We start from the raw sequence: 22,053 nt of genomic DNA, 5'->3' as shown, positions 1-22,053 counted from the left end.
TAAAGCCCTGATCGTTGGATTGTTGCAGTGATGTTTGTCCTTCTGTAGGTTACTCCTATCTGCACATATGATCATGGAGCTCAACTAGAGTGACCATCAGGTTCTTGGTCACCAGTCTAACCAAAGCCCTTCTACACTTGTTCAGTTTGGCCAGGAGGCCAGCTCTAGGAAGGGTCCTGGTTGTTTCAAACTTCTTCCATTAAAGGTAACGGAGACTACATGCTTCTGTGAACCTTCAATGGAGTAGAATTTTTTCTGAACTCTTCTCCAGACCTGTGGCTTGATGCAATCCTGTTTCTGAGCTCTACAGGCAGTTTTTTTTTTTCTTTACCTCAGGGCTTGGTTTTTGATCTGATATGCATTTTCGGACGTTAGACCTTTTATTAAGATGCGTATGCCTTTTCAAATCACACCCCATTCAATTGAATTTGCCACAGGTTAACTTCACTCAAAGTATAGTAACATCAAGCAATATGAATGCTCCTTAGCTAAATTTCAACTGTCCCAGATAAGGGTATGAATACTTATACAATGGAATAATTTAAGTTGTTTATTTGTAATACATTTGCAAAGATGTTAAAACCAGTTTTTTGCTTTGCCATTATGGTGTATGGAGTGTAGATCGATGTGGGGAAAAAAGCAATGTAAAGCAGTTTAACATAAGGCAGCAAGTTAATTTACCAACTGTTAATCCCAAGGTTTTTCTCCAAAAAGTGCAAAATGTCATAATCAGCATTAGATGATCAGGTTACATAATCAGATTACCATCGCACACATCAAAAATCCAAAACTCAAATGTTATTGAAGATCAGATTGTTATTCCAATAATTAAATACATATACATACATACATACATACATACTTTCAATTTTCAAGATTTCCCCTAAATGGACATGGATCACCCATATGATATAAAGCGATGCCAAACCCTATAACATACAGTGAAGTTACATATTGGGAAAAATTATGTCTTTACTGTACAGACCTGGTGACTGCATGACTTGTTAATAATCATTAGATGAATTAATAGTTCAGAACGTAGACTTATGCCTGCCAAAGCTGGATCTGTTTTATGTAGGACCAACTGCAATTATTCTCTCTCTCCTGATCAGGCAGAGAAATGCGTCTTAGTGATGTCTCTCTATCCAGAGCATCATTTTATCTGGATGAAGTGAAGGCACTGCAGGTATGAAAGCCCCTGCTGGCCAGTTAAGAAACGATTTTAGAATATTTTATTTGTGGGGAGAGTTATGAAATCAGATCAACATCTTTCAAGATTCATTTCATTTAATTCAAATTCATATTTGTTACCTGTTGGGCATAATATCGGGTCACATGTTACAAAAGCCCTGCTGAGGTTTTTAATTGTTTTTGCCAAGAAAGCAAAGTCAAGCAATAATCATTTAATGAAACTTGACAATCTAAACAAAAAGCTCTTCGGTCTACAAAAACCACCCTTGCTGTAATTCAAAGCATCTTGACTTCCTGCAAATAGGTGTCATAACATTATATGCATTAGATAGTAAAGGAATAGTTCACCCAAAAAAGAAAATTTGCTGGCAGTTTACTTATTCCATCCAGGATGTAGATGAGTTTATTTCTTCATCAGAACAGATTTGGATAAATTTAGCATTGCATCACTTGCTCAGCAATGGATCCTCTGCAGTGAATGGGTGCCGTCAGAATGAGAGTCCAAACAGCTGATAAAGACATTTACACAAGTAATCCACACCACTCCAATTAACATCTTGTGAAGTGAAAAGTTGCGTTTGTAAGAAACAAATCCGTCACTGAGGCATTTGAACTCTTAAGGTAACTTAAAACTGTCACTTCTAGATAAAATATGAGTCTATAATCCATAATAATGCTCCCTCCGAATCCACCAACATATTTGTTTAGAAATGTTTTGGACTGTTTGCACTTCTAATCTGTATTTGATCGGTATTTGATCAGAAAAGACAACTTTTTCACTGGAAAAAGCAATATTATGGATAGACAACTCATATTTTAGCCGGAAGTAACCGTTTGAAGTTAAAAACTTCTTAATGATGGGTTTGTTATAACAAACATGCAGCTGTTTACTTCATAAAATGTTGTGGATTATTGTGATGTTTTATCAGCTGTTTGGAGTCTCATTCTGACGGCACCCATTCACTGCAGATTGGGTGAACAAGTGATGTAATGCCATATTTCTCCAAATCTGTTCCAAAGTTCCAAATCTGAAACAAACTCATCTACATCTTGGATGGATTGAAGGTGAGTAAATTTCCAGCAGATTTCCAATTTTTGATGAACTATTCCTTTAAGCTGTTTATTTACACTTCCTTGCACATAAAATTAAAATGACTAGTTCCGATAATGATTTTTTTCTCTCTTTAATCAGCATTTTGAATGATTAACAAGCCTGTGCAATAAAACATTTTGAAAAAAAAAAAATCCATGAAAAAGGCATTACGTAAATTCATTCATTTATAAAATTACATGGAAGTGGAAATGTATCAAACAGATATACTGAAACTTGCTCCTGTGCTGATATCTTTGCACCTGTTCTGGTGACTAATGATTTGCTGGTGAAACAGATGTGCATGGAGATAAGTAGATATTTATTTGTTCATGGGAAGGAGTCATCGATCTGATAAACCTCTTCTGATCTTTGCAGCAGTGTTAATGCCGTCTTGAAATTGCTTACTTTCTTTCATCTTTGAGTCAACACAAGCTTATGGGAAGAGAAAGAGTTCTTTCAAACACATCCATTTTTAAACCTCAACCAAACCGGTCATTTAAATCAAGGATTTATTGTTGTAAATCTTTGAATGCTGTGTAACACTGATTAAGCATTAACACAAACAATTATATTTAAACAGCTAATAATTTCAGGAATACACAAACTTTAGTTTCTGTTTTTAATGAACCCAAACTGGGACATACTTCCTCTTTTGTGAATAAACAGCAAATGGTTTCTTGCCAGGGATTTTTTAAAGCTTATCTTAGTTAAACAACAGCTTTCAGTAAAAGGAACGGTCCAGTTTTTCCAAGGAACTTCCAAGTTTTTTCCCCGGAACTCCCTAGACATTTAATACACGTTTGGGGGTTTCATTTCTACACTTTATCACATAAAAACACCAAGATGATGAATAATACATACAGCAAAATCATTGCTAATGTCCAAGAAGACCACACAGAATATTCAGATTCGTGGTCATATGGGTTTCTCTGTAATCTTGGTCCCCTCCCAATCTTGATTTTGTGGTAGGCCAACATTCTTAATTTTAAACACTTTCTCTGGTCAAATAGGTTGAATAAGATCACACATCTCTAAATGACAGTTTGTCAAATTAAGGTCAAGTTATTGCAGTATTTTCTTACTTAGACTGCAGCAAGTGTGGGCTTGAGCTACTAACAATCTATGCAAGATGGAAAGATTTGATTAATTGTAACATCAACGTCACAGTTCGTAGACCTATATAGTCAAATGTCACAAAGATTATCGACACTCACCTATCCTATTCAGCCATCTTTATCAGACACTTCTAAACTTCTAGGAATTTTTTGACAATAAAAAGAAGGAAAAGACCATCTGTCCCGCAATGCGTCATTATTGTTATCAGAGTTTAAATCTTGAAATATTAGGAAAGTGTTCACAGAATTGCCTAGATGAGAGATTAGGTTCACTGGTACAGTGATAGAAAGCAAAAGCACAAAACCATTTAATGCAACATTTATTTGTAGACCATGTTATGCATCAACCCTGTTATTATCATTAATAAAGTGCATAAAGCAAATTATTCAATCAAAATGACTGAAATCAGTCATAATGATCCTTTCAGCTCTTCTAAAAGTAAAATGTTTATCAGTTGGGAATAATGTCATGGCTTTGAAAAGTAACACAAGTGTAGTTGAAAAGTAGATTAAAAATAATAAATATCAAATTCTCTGTCTGGACCTTATTTGTGACCTTAAACACGATGTGACCTTATCAATGTGTAACTAAGATATAAAAATGTCAACAGTGTTATATATCCCAACATTGATTAAGATTAAGGAGGCACACTGGAATTTATTAACACTGATTTTATCTCTCTGGATATTTTTAATTGTATGTCACAGATTTCTAGATTATTGGAAACAAAAAAACAAATGTGACGACAACTGTGAGACGTTGATTGCGCCGTGGCGCCTGCAGTGCAGCACTGCCATCTAGTGTTAATACAGCGAAGCACAGCGCTTATCTGCGCAATAGTCTTCATGTTACGTAAATCTAAATAACTACAACATAAATAAAATAGCTATAACGAAACCATACCCAGTAGCTGTTTTTGGCACGGGCGAACCGGGCAGTCGCCCGGGGCGGCATTTTTTCATGAAACATGGGGGGCGGCACGAGCAGTTAAAAAAAATAAAAAATCCTCTGCGCCGCCGCAGTTTTCTATTATCTATCATTTCAATGTGTGGGGAATTGGCAAATTGGCGGCCCTGCTTGCTGAGAAGGTGCCGTGCACATCTATGAAATATTAGATATTATTATTAAAATGTTGCCAATTATTACTCCAATTATTACACTTATTTTTTCATTAAATGTTGCTCCAAGAACACATTAATATGCAAATTAGATACAGTGTATAGTGTATATTTATTTAAGTTCTGATAACTTATACTGTCATATTTTGTGCAGAATTGTGTTCATTGTCTTTTGGCAATGTTGGAGGTGGAGATTGCGCACCTTAAAAAGTGTGTTTCCTGTTGTAATTGCAATAGTTAAATAACTGGATTCTCTTAAGTGTGTTTTTCAAATGTTCTAATGAAGGATTTGTGCAATTGAGAAATATAATTTTCTCTTTCACTTATGTTGTTATAAGGGGGGGGGGGCGCTCGAAGGGGGTCTCGCCCAGGGTGTAATTCAATGTAGAACCGCCACTGACCATACCATACAATGATTTCTGACTACTGGGACTGCAAAGAAAGAAAGAAAGAAGAGGAAAAAACAGTAAATTTGTGGATTAATTTGCGAAACATCCATATTTGGTGGAGAAAAAAAAACTATTAAAAATATTTTATTTCTTCTACATGTTTTCTCTCTCTCTTGCTATATCTCGCTGTGTGTCAACACCGTCAGATACAGTATAGCCTACTGTTTAATATTGATAAGGAATGAATTAAGAATACCTGGATAGTTTGACACAAACTGAATGAGACAAATAGGCTATAGATGAATGTCCATATATTTCGAATTAATATATATCCTCCTGACTACCAGCTATGGAGTTTTGTCCCCTGTAGAGGACATTATGTTTTAGTGATTTCTCTGAAACGTTACATGTCACAGTTTTAAGTCTGGATGTCCTGTACAGAGCACATTCAGGGCTTTTCAGAGATACCAAATGATTGGATGTTTCACCATGACCACTCCCTCTCCTTGGTCTTTAAAAATGGCTGACATTAATTTAGTGATCAAGTGTAACACACCCTTTTGGAAATATGATAATATTTTGTAATTATCATTTAAATCTGACAAATTTTCAAATTGTTTGTCATAAATCAACATCTCAGGAAAATGTTATGGGGTTTCAAATCAAAATATGACCTTCTGTTATGAAACAGGACGTCGATTTCATACATGTCCACTGTAGAGGACACCAGGACTTAAAGCATGTTTATTACACATTTTGGGAGACACAACAAATGAATAGAGAAAAAAATGTATCAATATTCCTATTAAATATTAGATATTATTATAAAAATCTTGCTAATTATTACTCCCATTATTGCACTTATTTGTTCATTCTATTTTGCCCCAAAAACACATTAATATGCAAATTAGATACAGTTTATAGATACATTGTATATAATGGAAAAACTTGTTTATGGCCATTTTACACACATTTTGCATAAAGAAAAATGGTTTTTAAAAATATCTTTCATAACATAGTTGAGATTCGTCTTTATATAAAGTTTGGTATAAACAATTAAAATTGATTTCCGATTAAAACAAAAATTCCACAGTTTTTGCCTTTTCATGTCTATTCTAGTGTCTAGTGTTACTTTTTAAAGTCCCGATGTCTTCTACAGAGGAATATATGAATATATGAATAAAATATAATTTTTCAAAAATGTTACTTTTCAATTGTTTTCTTTTGCTCTAAAGTCTAAACAATGTAATGACATGACAAAATACTAAATTCACAAAACAGTTTATTCCTGGTAGTCAGGAGGATACAACTGGAATATTGAGTTTATCTAGGCCTACGTGACGCTTGTAAACGCCAAATAGTAATTGATATTGGAATATTAGACTAATTAGCATATGTTGCATGTCAGAAGTCAGAAAAAGCTTTATTACCAATGTTTACACACACAAGGAATTTGACTTGACGACAGGAGCTTTCAGTGCAAAAGAAAGAAAGTAGGGACAAACTGCAAACATAGCAAACATTGTTCGTATTGAACCCTTTGATCCCAGAAGCTACCAGATTTATAGTAACAGCATCGCAGGGACTAACTGATAAAAAAATCAACGGAATATTTTTTAGAGGGAGTGTGTGTTTGTGTGTCGTCGGTAGATGTCAGTATGATCTAATGGGGCGAGAGAGAGAGCGACAGCGGTGAAAAAGATATGCCAATGAAAAGTAAAATAAAAAATAAATGAAAAACAAAAATGCTGAAAAATGCCGAACAATGGCTTAATTCAGTTTGTCAGCATTTGGATGCATTTTTCTGGTTTATTAAGGCTTTTGTTCGTTCAAAACCTTTGACAATTCAAAAATATTGTTATAATATTTAGCTTATTCATTTATCCTGGAGAACGAAAGAAATGGTCGCATGCTGTAGCCTAATTAAGGGTCAGAATAAATCCATACAATAGGGTTATACATAAAATAATAAATTGTTTTGTTCTAGGCCTAGTTAGTCTACAATAAAGTGGAGACTTTCCACATTATTGTAACTATATCAAAACAATTAAATATATGTATTAGGTGAAAATAAATTATACATACAGAATAAATGTATAAATTGTATAAATGAAACAATTTATTCATGTATGTATAAATTAATACATTGTAGTAGCCGACTGTGATATTTAGAGATAAATTGTTAACATTGTCATTTTTATTAGGCTAAGATTGTTTATTTCATTTTATTTATTATTATATGTTATTATGAGTAGTAGCCTACATCTTGGACTGAACAGCTCAGGCGAGTTCTGCCGGAGTTAAATGTGCTGTGACTGTCCCGCCTCCTCAAATCAGGTAATGAAAACAAACCGCCGCTGACATGACACACATTTTGAATGAGGACTAGCAGGTAAGCAGCCCATTCCTCGACCATACATTGTGCGTTTGTTGTCATAACAGTACGAACGCGTGGCACCTTATAGTCAGCTTTATAACCGGACATCAGGATGGTGAGCAGTCAGGTAAAGGCCACAGGGCGCGATAAGCCACCTAAACACACCGAACAGCGCGACCATTCGTGCAACGGGTCACCGCTGCCAGCAGAACCTCTTTTAAATGCAAAAGGACCGAATTCACCGGTACCGAGCCAGAAAACGTCAGGGGGCAATAAAGCCAAGAACCGCTGTCAAACAGGTGGGTACAAAATATCTCCAAAACACTGTCCAGGAGAAGATTAATCGCTCTGATATCCCTATGCTACTTGGGGGAAACAGTTAAACCTGCCTGAGCTGATGTGTGCTGGTTTTAGCTGGTTTAATATGGTATTATCTGGTTTAGGATTATCTCTCTGCTGGGCCAAGCTGTGTTTAGCTGGTTTGTCTGTACCATTTTGATAGTTTATATGCAATGTTTTTAATAGTTGTAACTGTGTGTGTATATATATATATATATATATACACACACACACACACACACACACACCTGTATATACAGCTAGCTATGCATTAAACGAAGCAGACTATACAGTTAGAATTTCACCTTATGCTATTTTCATTAAAGCAAGCCTAAATCTGGAGTCATCATGGAAGTTATGACCTGTATGAGCATAAATATGATCGATTCTACTTTAAATAAATTTCTGACTGAAATTTGATTGGTGTTTGCCTGCTGTTCGATCACGTTAAGGCTGGAATACACTATACGATGTTTAAAAACAGAACAGATCTCATACACTTAACAACATTGTAGTAGTCCCAGAGAAAAAAACTGGCCATCATACACTAAACGACTGAGGATCATACACTACCAGACTTTAAAGTTGTTCCAATCGCAACAAACTCGAGCAGAAATGTGTGCCTTGTTGCGAGGAGACACGTGACAAATGAAAACAATGTGTTCTAAAATGGGCTCAAAATATCAAACATGTTTAAAATCCTCTGACTGGATAGAATCATAATCTTAAGCTGAAAAATCAGAGTCTTTGACTATCATACACAGCATGATTTTCTATGAAATGTCGACTCAAATCTGCAGACTGGTCATCAACTTCTCCAGACAGTAAATCGGCGAAAAATTGGGACAAAAATCTTGTATTCCAGCCTTAAGATATATCCTGTTGCTGTATGACTTGGAAAGCATTAAAAGGTTTATATTTGCATTGTGTTATATTGAAGGATGCAGTTTCTTAGTTAACCTGCTGCATCACTAATAGGCCTGTGTTCCTTTAGGTCCAAAAAAACACAAGTCTACTTCTGAAAAGAAGTACCTCGGAGTCCGAGTGAGAATGCCAGTACGGGACATGCTCAGAAATATACGGATAGCCAAGGGTATTGACCCTAAAGATCTGCAGGTATGATTCTTTGTCTTATAGTCTTTTACGGTCATACTGAGGCATGCTCTTCATGTTCTGATTCTGTCTTTTTATAGGGAAAACATTCAAAGGCTTCTAAAGGTAAGGTTTAGAAATATAAAATGTCAGCATAATCATTTTAACTTCATTGTGTTTCTCATTAGCACTGTCTTTGGTCCAAAGGGGATAAGAAACGAGTTACCACAGGTGGAAACCAGAGACGTTTTCTGGTGAGTGATGTCTTTTTCTGCCACTGTAGAACTTGCTTCTTGATTGGTAACTTCGTTGGTATTACAAAGACAGGTTGTGGCACATTTCTCATGTCTGTTACAGAAGAAATATCAAACAAAAAGCCTTGAGGAGCTTGCAATTATAGTAGAAGTGCTGGAGGAGGATCTCAAGACCTGTCAGTCAAACAGATCACCAAACAAAAGCCCTTCAGCTTCATACTCTTCTGAGTTCTGGGTTGAAGATGCATCTCCACAAGGTTTCATGAACACATATGGCCAGGAGAATGAGATACCTTTGTCTCCAAGCTACTCGGTACCCTCCTCAACCTCCCCTGTCCATTCTGTGTCCAGCTCCTACCCATCCCCAACTTACAGCCAGGGTGCCGATGTCTTCTTGGGGAATCAGGAAGACTATAGCAGTTATGAGTCAGATAAGTACAGGTATGATGATCGATATGGAATGAGCTGCTCTCCTGCCAACTCATGCGAATACCAGGTGCCCTCTCCACAAGAGTCATTCAACGCCAGTCCCAACCAAGAAGTCTTGGAGGTTTCTTCTCAAAAGATGAACTATCCACCATGGCCACATTCTCAGCAGGAGGAGTGGAGCGGTATGACCTTCTTCTGGACTCAACTGGAAAGAGAGGAGAATCTGCTGAAAGAGATATCGGACCAAGAGCTTCTTGCTGTAGACGAAAACGGAAGGATGTAAGATAATTTTTCTTTACTTCAAGAACTCACTGAAGCCATTGCAGATGGTTTCTTCATGCAGATCCTAATGACTAATATTTCAAAGGCGGCTGTAATTTATAAAAATGAAGAAAATGCACACAGTTTCTGAAAATAATCTTCAAGTACCAAGAATTGCAAGGGTACTTTTTGCAGTGCCACCTTTATCATTTGAAACTTTTTATGAAATACAGAAAGAACGAAAGTGGGTCTCCCATCATTGTTGTCACGCTCAATAAGCAGCTGCATTAGTTTTCCACTTCCAACTTTATGACAAACCCCATTATTAAGTTCTCAAGCAGAGCAGAATAAAAGAGATTAATGGGAACCCAGCTGAAATCGGAAGCATTTCCACTCCAACAAAGATGGCGCAGAGGGTCTTCAAACAAACCCTCTTGCATGAAATGACTTGAACAATGGATATTGGTAATGGCCGCATGCACAGACCTGACAAACATCCTGAAAGACTACACCAGTTGAATTGACAGTGTTTTCAAACACAATAAAAGACGATGCAGGGTTTACCTCTCAGTGGAATAGACCTGTAGTACTCCACCCATCGAACGCAGCTGTTTACAATTAGCGATACCATGACATTGCAAAGCGAACAGATCATGCAATGGAAAGTGACGCTTTCATTCTCTCTCCACAGTCTTTTACACAGAGTTGTTGAGGAGGGAAAGAGATCCCTTGTGTACGTTATTGCCAGAAGGATGGCAGCTCTGAAGAAACTGGATATCAAAGATTCAGAGGGAAAGGTGACAAACAATCATACATGCATATTCAGTCACTCGACAAACACACATAAATGTTGCATGGGCCTGTTTTTCTTCCCAGACTCCCCTTCATATTGCTGCACAGAAGAATCAACACTTCATGGTGGCTGATTTGGTGTCACTTGGTGCAAATATCAATGTGAAGGACCCATATGGGAAAACATGTCTTCATCTCAGTGCAGAGAATGGATATATTCGAGTCTTGGAGGTAAAATCTTTATGTGGTGCTGGAGTATTAACATAGAGAGCCTACTTCTACACATTCACTCATATTTTAAATATCTTTTTTGACAGGTCCTGAAAGGTTTGATGAGAAATGGCGTATATATTAATTTGGAGGAAAGAGATGCAAACGGTACAAAACGGTTTTTGCTATGTTGCTTTCTGTAAAAATCAGCCGAGTTGTTTTTATATTGTTCTAGTTGGCATTTTCCAAATCTTTTGAGTTTTGGCTGCAGTAAGGCAGTGGCTGCATTCCTGCTGCCTACACCTGAGAAGAATCCAGCAGTACTAGTCACAAACTTGTTGTTTTATTACCCTGTTGTGAAAGAGGTGACTCGTTTGAATATGTTTTGTAATTAGAATTTGCATTACAAAGGAGAGACTTAGAATTGATGTGGTTTAATGATTAAAGATTCGAGCTAGTAGTTGAACGTTTGTTGGCAGAGTATACATTTTGTGCCAATTAATTAAGAATATGTACCAGTTAATATTTTGGTAACACTTTAAAAGGTTCCAGTTAGTTAACATTAGTTAATGCATTAAGTAACAATAAGCAATACATTTCTTAAAGTATTTATTCATCTTAGTTAATACAAATACAACTGTTCAATTTTAGTTCATGTTAGCTCAGGTCCATTAAATTATATTTACAGATACAATTTAATTGTGTATTAGTAAATGTTAATTAACACTATGAATACTAAATGCTTTAGAAGTATTTCTCATTATTAGTGTATTTATCTAATGTTAACAAATGGAGCCTTATAGTGCTACCAATGTGTTTTAACAACCAGAAAACAATTAGCATTTTCTAGTATATTCTTGTAAGTGTGTGTGTGTGTGTGTATGTGTGTGAAGTATATACGAGATTATGCGAATTGTTTCCTGGTTGTTAAGACATATTGACTGACTTGTATAAAACAGCAACTGCATCTTGCAATTTAAATTATGCAGTAAGTTGTAGTTCTTGGTAAAGTTAGCGGTCAAACTGCTAATTTTAGACCCTGCCTTAATCCATGTGCTTTCACATTCAGCTTGTTTTTGATCAAAGCAATGGCTAATTAGAAGTGTATTTCTACCATGTGTAAAGAACATGGATTCATGGTATTTTCTTTGCAGGGCTCAGTGCTCTGCAGTGTGCGGCAGTATCTCTTAATCACATGGTGCGTGAGCTGGAGATGTGCGAGTCTGCAGGACGGGTCAGACTGCACACCCTTCGCAAGGAGCAGATGATGGAAACGCTAGAGTGCCTCCTTCAAATGGAGTGCTATTTACACGCTCCGGTGAGAATGAGAGACAAACATGCTGCTGGACAACATGATTCACTAGAGTAGGAGTTTCATCTCAGGGTCGCTTCAGTGTGATGAATAGAGGTGTTGATTCGAAGCTGTGTGAACAAGCAGCCTTCTTTCAGTCAAATGATATCAAGGTGTGAGGCGTGTTTAATCTTGATGTTCTGCAGAGAATCGTGTTTGAAATGGTGTTAAACAGATACTTTTAACCTGTTACATAACACATTTTGTTCACGGCAGCCATTCTAAACGTGTGATTATTGAATTGTTTTTCTGTTTTCAGGCCAGAAACAACGTGATTTAGGAGCGGTTTGGCTACATGTGCGACTGCTTCTAGCAAGAGTTGTTTTCTCTGTCAAGCCAGGCAGTGCTGTTAACTGACGGTAAATGTTTTTGAGTGAATACAAGCTTTTACCTGCCATTGAAGACAAAATGTACATATATATACGAAAAGGAGGATGAGGATAGCCTTCAAGTCATGGTAAAGCTATGTATTATGCAACCGTAGATTTTGTTCAGTGTTCAGGTGAAAAGTGAGGAGCAAAAACACAATGGTTGCCCATTAGCTGGTTTCTGTGAAACTTCCACTGTTAGTTACATTTGAGTAGCAAAATGTTTAAAAGGGAATACAAATGTGGTAAGACCTACGAGTCTGTCAAATGCCACCATTCCTATTTGCTCCAAGAGCAAATAGTTTTGATATTGACTGTAATGCTTATGTATATTGGCGTACAAAGGCCGTTTTGCTTTCGCACAGCAATATACTTGTATGTTTCCTAATAGCACTTACAACAAAATATATACATATTGCTGGTGTTATTTTCCCTTTTGCAAAGTTACAAGTGAATTCTTATTCTCAAATTAAAACATTTGGGGTCAGTAAGATTTATATTTTTATTTTTTAAAGAAATTAATAGATAAATTCAGCAAGGATGCATTAAATTGATAAAAAGTGACAGTAAAGACAATTGGGATGTAAAAAATATATATTTCTCTGTCAAATAAAAGCTGTTCTTTTGAACTTTATATTCATTAAAGAATCCCGAAAACAAAAATATTAAGCAGCAAAAACTGTTATTAACATTGATAATAATAATAAGACATTTTTATTACACTGAAGATTGCTGAAAAAAGCTGTAAATTCAGCTAATTTACTTTTTTATTTAAATAGAAAAAAAGTAGAAAATGGTCATTTTAAATTGTAATAGTATTTCACAGTATTACTGTTTTTTTAATTAGTTTTTTTATTTGAATTAAATAAATTAAATAATAGCAGTCATTGTGAGCATAAGAGGCTTCTTTCAAAAACATCAAAAAATCTAACTGACTCCAAATGTGTATATCGATATCTTATTTACTAGAGTGATATGAAAACCAAGAAGCATTTATTCTATGATGATTTGATTTAGAAAGTATACTGTATGCTAGTGTTTGAGGTGAGATGCTTAAAATATTCTTAATAACGTTTGTGCTTATGTAAGAAAAAAAAACAGCTTCTTAATGCTGGCTGTAATTTGTAATAATGAGGATCCACTTATACAAATAATACAGAGCCATGAGTGTGACCCTGATTAAAGCTCTTTTTAATGGTGTCTTCCTCTCAGACACAATGAAACCTATTCGTTCTGTGTATCAGGGACTATAAGGTGTTTCCAACAACATGGTATTTAGCATATTTTTGTAATAGGTAACAGTAATATTCTTTAATATATCTTAGAATTCATATTTTGTGATTGTTCTCATTTCTGTTTTACATTATTAAACCAACGGGCATGTAACATTGTTAATGTTACACGGGGACAGCGAGGGTGAAACGTATATCTTGTATACTAAATATAATAGGGGTGCTGTATGTATATGATATATCTAGGGCTTCATTTATGTTTTATTGAAAGACATCTTACGTAGTATGTTAAATTTTTTTTCCAAATATGTTTTAACATAAATATGGTTTTAAAAGCAAAATAGACATATAGCATGTTTGGGGAGTGGGTATGAATTAAGACATTCGATCGTTTATTTGTGGTCGTCTATCTAAACTTATTTTAATTATAAATACTCATATCAGGTAATACTCATATTGTTTACTAGTTAGGGTCAATGGGTGTATGTGAGTTTGTATTGAACATCCTCATGATAATTAAATACGTTTTATTTTCCTTTGTTTTTAATTAATATGGTTATTAAGTTACTGGACAGAAATGAGAATGTTATTTTTTTCTTGCCAATTCATAATGTGTGAAAGTGAACAGCGTGTAGAATATTGCAGATTAAGTATTTGGTCATAAAATGTCAATGATTTGTGAAAGCATAACAAGGTGTTCAAACTCTGGCCACGTCTGTGATTATCTATGCGTATACAGAAGAGATTTTTGTATTATTGGGAGTTATTGTTGCATTACTCTGGGAAGAGGAATTCTCATAAACTTAAATTATGAGTTTTTGGACTCCCATCAGTCATACCTTGCGCAGGTCTGTGCCAGAGGCGTTATGGGGCAGGTTTGTACAGATGAGATACCAGTGTAATTATCTGCTTGCTCTGTTGTTTTCATCTTGACCTTGTTCGAGAGAGAGGGAGAGAGAGTCTTTCTATGGTTATAGACACAGTTTCTGTTACATATATACATGCTGTTGGGAAAATAATAAAGCTGTTACATTCTACTATTGCTGTTTGTGTTGTATGTACTCTGTGCATGCAAGTATGTAATAGTAATTTCTATCTTAACATTTCAAAAATGAAAAAAAAAAAAATTTTTTATATGCTCACCTTTCATGTCATTCTAAACATGGAACGTGGAACTTAAAGATATATTTCACAGAATGCCCATCTGCTTTTTGTAGAATCACAATAAAAAGAGGCTGTAGGGCTACCAGAATGACAAAACAATAGCCATAGCTATTATTCATATGACTTGAGTGCTGTCTCAAGTCTTCAGAAGTCGTACAATAGCTTTAAGGCTGGTATTAAAACATTACGCACTGGAAATCTGGACATCCGCCCTCGCTCTACTTAGCAAGTTCCTGAGAGTTCATGAGAGATGGCTGATCCGGCTTCTCAAGTGACTCACTGACTCATTGATCCAGACAGCTGGAGGGGAAGAGTTTCAGAGATTTATGACTTTTTCTCTGTTCCTCATACAAAGCTGCTGCGTGACTTGAATTGAAATATATAGACCAGTGTTTGTCAACTCCAGTCCCACTGGATCCACTGCTCTGCACATTTTGTATGTCTACCTTATTTAACTCCGCTGATTCATTAACTTGTTAGGAAAGAGATCCACAAACTGAACTGTGTCAAATAAGAGAGATGTACAAAATGTGCAGAGCAGTGGATCCCCAGGACTGGAGCTGAGAAATACCGATATAGACCACTTTAATGATGCATGTATGTTAATTATGCTTTTGTGTCCTTTTTGATGCTTAAAAGCAGTGGTATTTTAGTATTGTTTATATACTGTTGTAGCATCTATTTACTCCTATCTATCTATCTATCTATCTATATATATATCTATCTATCTTAGTTTTAGTAATTTTGTTAATGTACTTCTGATATTTTATTAGTTTTATTAGTACTTCAGCTTTAACTAATTTAAATTCAAATTTCTAATGTTACAGTTTTTAATGTTTATATCATTATCTTTTATTATCTTTTATTGTTTCGTTACTTCATAGTTAATGCATTAACTAACATCAACAATTTGTTATGGTATTCATTAATCTTTGTTAATGCTATAAGAAAAAATACGACTGTTCATTATTAGTTCATGTTTACTCAGGTCCATTAATATTAACAGATACATCTTCTGATTTTAATAATGTATTAGTAAATACTGAAATCAACTGGAATGGCTGGAAAAGAGCAACCAGCACTTTCTTCAAAATTTCTCCTTTTGCGTTCCACAGTAGAAATAAAACTATACAGATTTGTAAAGACGTGAGGGAGAGTAAACAACGACAGAATTTTCATTTTTGAAGCTCAGTTTTGTAGTGATGCCATAGAACCATTTTGTGTTTGTGTGAACATTTATAACATTTTAATAATCTAGATAATCTTTTTTTCTGTTACCGTTTCCATTTTACCTTTTGTGCAATGGAAAGGTTCCATGGATGTCAAAAATTCTTCATGGAACCATAGATGCTAGTAAAGAACCTTTATTTTTAAGAGGGAAAACTATCCCTTGACAAATTCCACCGGCCATAGATAAGAATCACTTTTACTTTAGGCAATAACAGCCTTCTATTGAAAGATGTGTGGGGTGTGTCTAAACACGCATGTATTTTACCAACCCTGCGAACACACACACTTAGAAGCGATGCCAGCACTGTCAGACTGTGTTTCTTATATTCCTTCGAGCGTGATCAGCTGGAAGGTAAACAGAGTGCTGAATGATATGCCCTTTGCCCCGAGGGCCTCTAAGCTTCTCACGCACATCCTTCTCCGCTCTGCATTCCCCAGCTCTCTTTCTTCAGAAGTCACATCACACACTGCCTATTAAAAGGCTGAAAGGAATTCCGGTACTGGAAATAAAGATGGCAGGTGCGATCCACCAAAAGGCTTGCACTTGCATCAACTGATTCCAGAAAGAAAATATTGATTTTAATCACACCATTGCTTGTGAATGGTGTGCTTGAAATTAAACATGAAGAATGGGGCTAGGATTTGAAATATTAAAAAATAATCCATCGTGTTCTTCTTACTCTCATAATATTTAACACACACTCATGCATTTTGGAGGAAAGACATATTATTCAAAGATAATGTGAATATATTCTTCCACTAGTATGTTACGGCTTGTACAATAATTTTTTTCATCTTCAGAGTTAAAAAGCAATAGACAGTTAAATATCTAACAAAAATAGGGATTGATTTCTCTCTTTTTTGTATGATTATGTATCAAACAGACTATGGATTAACAATAAAATTGCTTTAAACAAGTAGGAGAGGACGGGTATCACTATCAAGACACCCCAATTAAGAACTAATAAATAATATATTTAAATATGAGCTCTTCATGTACAGGATGAAGTTGCACCATTCAGTTTAGGTGGAATAACTGAAAGAAAAAAAAAATTTGAACGGGGTCATCTTGTGATCCCCGGGGCCAGTAAACTTGTCCCAGCTATTATCAAAGATAATGTGAATATATTCTTCCACTAGTATGTTACGGCTTGTACAATAATTTTTTTCATCTTCAGAGTTAAAAAGCAATAGACAGTTAAATATCTAACAAAAATAGGGATTGATTTCTCTCTTTTTTGTATGATTATGTATCAAACAGACTATGGATTAACAATAAAATTGCTTTAAACAAGTAGGAGAGGACGGGTATCACTATCAAGACACCCCAATTAAGAACTAATAAATAATATATTTAAATATGAGCTCTTCATGTACAGGATGACGTTGCACCATTCAGTTTAGGTGGAATAACTGAAAAAAAAAAAAAATTGAACGGGGCCATCTTGTGATCCCCGGGGCCAGTAAACTTGTCCCAGCTATTATCACATTTTTTAAACACATATTAATATTTTTAAAGTAATTAATGCAAAAAATATTATTTTTCATTATTTCATAATATTATTCATTATTTAATTATGCATTTTATCAGTTTAGTTCACTCAAATTTGAGAAACTGAAAAAAATCACTGAATCAGAGTTTAAACAAGAATGGAATTTCGCCATATTAAAAATGACTACATTTAAATGGAATTCTGCTGAATTAAAGACTTCTCGTTTGGAGACTTAGTTAGTTGATTTCTGATTAGCTTTTTCAAGTCACGAGTTATCACGTGGAAAAAAGACAGAAATGTGTTATTTGCATGCGTGATATTTAAACTGCATTTATCTACACTAAAAAAAAGTCTAGAAAAAAAAACAGGGTATAATTAATTTACACTTACAAATTGATGGTAAATAGTAATATATAGTAATAGTAATAATTCGAAATATCATTTTTACAGTGTATTAGTATAAGACCAGATCATATATTAGGACCGATTTTTGTAGAAATACATTGTAAATTAGAGGTTCACACATTTTTTCCTGCAACTGTATGTTTTTCTATCAACAGTTAATTGGAATACAGTATGTAGGCTGTGAGCGCTGTGATCTAAACTGAAATAAAGCGGCTGGGGTTCTCTCGCCAAAAATAACAGCACGAGCGCTGCCTGCCGTCTCATTTATTCCTTTGATGCCATCGTGAGGCAACATCACACATTACAGCCAGTCACATGTCTAACGTGCTAGAAGTTTGATGGGGAAATCATAATTATAATGGGTTATATAGAATCAGTAGCTTGTTAAAAGAGTGGCAGTTCGACAGCAGTTTTCCGTCAATTTTCGGCTCAAAGACGAAAAGTATTGTAAGCATGTTAGCCTGAGTATTGAAAATTTAAATAATGATTAAAAATTAAAAATATACTCTAATAATAAATATACTTTAATAATGCAATAACACTAATGAAGGAGAAGAGATCGACTGGTGAATTTATCAGGTCACATACATTACAAAAAACTGATCACCCTTTCTTACAAAAACTTTATCAAATGGAAAGAAAATAAATTAAAAATCTGTTCAACAGCTGGCAAGTATGTAAATTTGATTTTAAAAAGGAAATCCACCAGTGGTGTTTATTTTGATAAACTGTTCTCTTTTTTTCTGGACAATTATCATCATGTGTGTGTGTTTAAGCAAGCGCAATAATTATTCATCACAATATTCGTAAAATATTTAAGAATCATTTATTGACATTTTAATCAACCAAAAATAAGAATCACTGCACAATATAATTTGTATTTATTAATCAAGTGTTGGTAGATTCTGAAACACATTAGAACCATGCATTCAGATTTGCTACTCTTGTCTGTTTTTAGAGGCACATTATAATACTGTAGTAATATGCACCTGTTCAAATAAGTTGAAATCATTCAAATTCTTCAGAATTTTAAGTCCTGTAGCAAATGACAGTGATTGTTTTCCGCAAACCTGCATAAAAACAATCTTTATCTCATACTGATTACATACATTAATTCTAAATGAAAAAGAAAAAAACAAAGCACATATTTTTAAAGCACTATGTTAATGAGAATAAAACAAATGGGCAAAATAAAAATTCTACATATTGTCATAATGCACAAAAGCATTCATTTCATATTTTGGGTCATGCAATAAATTGTAACCCATCATGCTTTTCAATGTATTAGACATGCATTCCATACCTGAGCATTAATATGCTATAAACCTTCATGTATAATATATTTTAAAGCAATTTAATTATAACCGCAAAAGCTGTTTCTCCTGTATTCTAAATATAATTACATGAGATATTTCACAAATAAAGGAGAAATAGAAGAAAATACATGAAAATATAAAGCAAAAAAAAAACAAAAAACACAGACAACAAAAAAAAGGTAGTGACATTATACATTGCAGTGCTTTGCATTATTACAATAGTAAGTTGCTACATTATTACAAATTCTCATTATGTTGTGCTGATTTTTCGTGATAAATAAAGAACGGAGCAAGCCTGTACAGAATATCTTTCAATAAAATTAGCACAGATTGTGTTCACTAAAACAAAACAGTAGGGTTAAAGAAAGAAATTCAGTCAAACCTTGAGATGGGCAGCTTTTCATTAAATATATCACTGTAAATTGAAATACCAAGCTAGGTCATTAGAATGTATTCAAGGCTATCATCACAGTGCTTCAGATATTATGCTCTCAGTTTCATGAAACCATGCGGCTTTTGCTTTGGAAAAACACAACCATTTTAATACATGAGCTCTTGTTTTTTTTTTTTTTTTTTTTGTGTACTGTTCTCTGAGGTCCACTTATAATGTTATCAAGATTCTTACATCAAACAACATCATAATTTAGAAGTAATAGGCCATTTTCTGTCCTGTTTTTAACCCCCCTCATCAGAACACTCTGTTTGATAAAACATTAGGCTTTTTTTTTTTTTTTTTTTTTTTACTAACTATTTAGAGCATAAAAACATGCTGTCAGAGCCTGGTATAAGTGAAATGCTGGTAAAAGACGGTTTAGGCACTGGAATCCTCTTTTAAGCGCTGACTGCGAGCCTTGTAGACTTCAATCAGGAGATCTTTCACATACTGAATCTCTCTCTCTACAGATTCTGCTTTGTCCCGAAGTTCTCTGTTGCGCCCTTCCAAACCATGAAGCTCCTCCTCCAAACAGTCCTGCTCCACCCTCTTACGCTGACGGTACCTATTGTTTTTTGGCAACATTTGTGGAATGAAATAACATGGTTCAGCTTTTCTGCTCATTTGAAGCAAACATGCTTGCTTTTTATTAACTCATGCAATATTCTAGCACTTTCATTTGACTGAGTCACCAAAAACAAAGTGGGTACAGTACCTGTGGGCAGCAGACTTGTTCTGATCTCTCTTCTTCTGCTTGCGTTCACCATGGTTTCTCTCCAAGGAACCTACTTTAACATCTGGCTTAAACACACACTGACTTTCCCGTGACCTTTGTAGTGGTTTCTGGATGGGCAACTCCAAAGAGGACCCAACACTGTCTCCGGACAGACATTCAAAGCTTTGATCCCCAAGGCATTCGTGGTGCAAGTAGTCATTATTCTGGATATCAACAGCCCCAGTTCTGATTGGCTGATCGATTTCATTCATGAAGCCGTGATATGGCTCTAAATTGGCAGTAATCTGATGAAAGTAGCACTCGGCTACTTCAGATTGTTTATACGGCGGACAGCTCTCGCTCTCGGCGCACTGCAAAATGGGCATGGCAATCCCGTCATGGCCGAACATCTTCATCCCGTGGCTCTGGCCCTCCCGCCTGTGGTGGGGCTCCAGGGACCCGCCGAGATCGTAACTTCTCATCATCTCGGCTCGGTATAACACGTCTTCCATTAAGCAACTTTTTTCTTCTTCCTTCAACAGTATGGCACATTCTCGAACCTTCTTTGCACTCGCGTGGCTCTTTCCGAAGGATTTGTCGACAGAGCTCTGGTCAAAAGCCAGCTCTGCGTAACCTGAATGAGTCCCTTTGAAAGTCCACGTTTCCTTCTCGAACACCTCGACATCCTTACATCCGTTCGTTGACATTCTTTGGCTGTTGCAGTGTGTCCGAATATAGCTGTAGGGGCCGGGTCGAGACATTTTCGGTCGGCTCATGGAGCCCCCACAGAAGCCTCTCAGGTCGAGATCTCCAGTTGCTAGGGAAACCAGCCTGGGATTAGTTTCAGATTGGTTTACATTGTACGAAGCGCAGGGTAACTGATAGTATGACTGCGTAGCCATAGCTTGCAAGCTTTTGTCACATTTTTGCCATTTCTCCAATTTCATAGGTGCCGATTCATACAGGTAATAATCCTCCAGTTGAGCCAGTTCTTCTTTAAGAAGAGTGGTCATAACCTCCAAGTCGGAGGGCATTTGGACATCATGCTCCAGAGGTGAAGGTGGGATAGAGGAACCAGGAGAGGATTCCGTGGAAGTTGAGTTTGGGTAAGCGTCAAAAGTTTTTGGCATCCAATCTGTAGAGAAAAACAATCCGATTAATTCAATAAAAGCATTTTATGAACACACAGATGAAATATTTTCAACATGCATGGTTGCGCAAATGGTCTATGAATAGCTATATATTTTTCTGTTAAACTATGCAAGTAGCAATAGCAAAAAAAAAAAAGAAAGATGAAACGATGTGGATCACCAAAATATTTGCTTTACTTACTGTACGCCATTAACACATACGCTGCAGTGCGGTTCCCACCAACAATCGGACAAAATAAAAGTGTCGTACTGCTTACCAATTTAGTCCTACGTCTGTGCAGACTCCTCCCTCCACCTATGATTGGCCTTCGTTAGCCAGTAGGAAAGAGGGAGCTCTTAAGCCGGCTGTGCAAATGAGGGGAGTCTTCCTGGGAATAATCTATGCCGCCGCAATTTGCTGTATTCCGGTTGAAATGGTGAATTGCGTACAATGCATGAGAATCGAAGAAATGCCACATACAGGAAAGAGATGCGAAAAACTGAAACCTATATGAAAATGTAAAAAAAAAGTTAAAAAAAAAAAAAAAAAAAATG

General features: G+C 35.6%; 2 protein-coding genes across 2 annotated transcripts in view; one reads left to right on the top strand and one right to left on the bottom strand.

The window, feature by feature from the left end:
* Positions 1-7,230: 7,230 nt before the first annotated feature.
* On the top strand, positions 7,231-12,610 carry LOC107713429 (NF-kappa-B inhibitor zeta-like). Its single transcript, XM_016518914.1, has 9 exons — positions 7,231-7,583; positions 8,618-8,739; positions 8,904-8,969; positions 9,073-9,677; positions 10,351-10,456; positions 10,536-10,682; positions 10,769-10,829; positions 11,816-11,979; positions 12,272-12,610. The coding sequence occupies exons 1-9, from the start codon at positions 7,397-7,399 to the stop codon at positions 12,290-12,292; spliced, it is 1,479 nt and encodes a 492-aa protein (XP_016374400.1). The 5' UTR covers positions 7,231-7,396; the 3' UTR covers positions 12,293-12,610.
* A 7,332-nt stretch (positions 12,611-19,942) lies between these two features.
* The window catches only part of LOC107713463 (uncharacterized), a 3,433-nt gene continuing 1,322 nt past the window's right edge, over positions 19,943-22,053 (bottom strand). Inside the window, exons 2-4 of the mRNA XM_016518972.1 lie at positions 21,777-22,005; positions 20,369-21,503; positions 19,943-20,218 (exon numbers count right to left, since the gene is read on the bottom strand). Coding sequence (XP_016374458.1) covers positions 20,032-20,218; positions 20,369-21,498 — 1,317 coding nt within the window. The 5' untranslated portion in view covers positions 21,499-21,503; positions 21,777-22,005 and the 3' untranslated portion in view covers positions 19,943-20,031. The remainder of the gene's footprint in view (positions 20,219-20,368; positions 21,504-21,776; positions 22,006-22,053) is intronic.

The sequence above is a fragment of the Sinocyclocheilus rhinocerous genome, unplaced genomic scaffold (assembly GCF_001515625.1).
Source record: "Sinocyclocheilus rhinocerous isolate Xijiao unplaced genomic scaffold, SAMN03320098_v1.1 scaffold689, whole genome shotgun sequence".
NCBI classification, from domain to species: Eukaryota; Metazoa; Chordata; class Actinopteri; order Cypriniformes; family Cyprinidae; genus Sinocyclocheilus; species Sinocyclocheilus rhinocerous.
The sequence above is the reverse complement of the archived record's forward strand: the minus strand, read 5'-3'. Positions and strand labels throughout refer to the sequence as shown.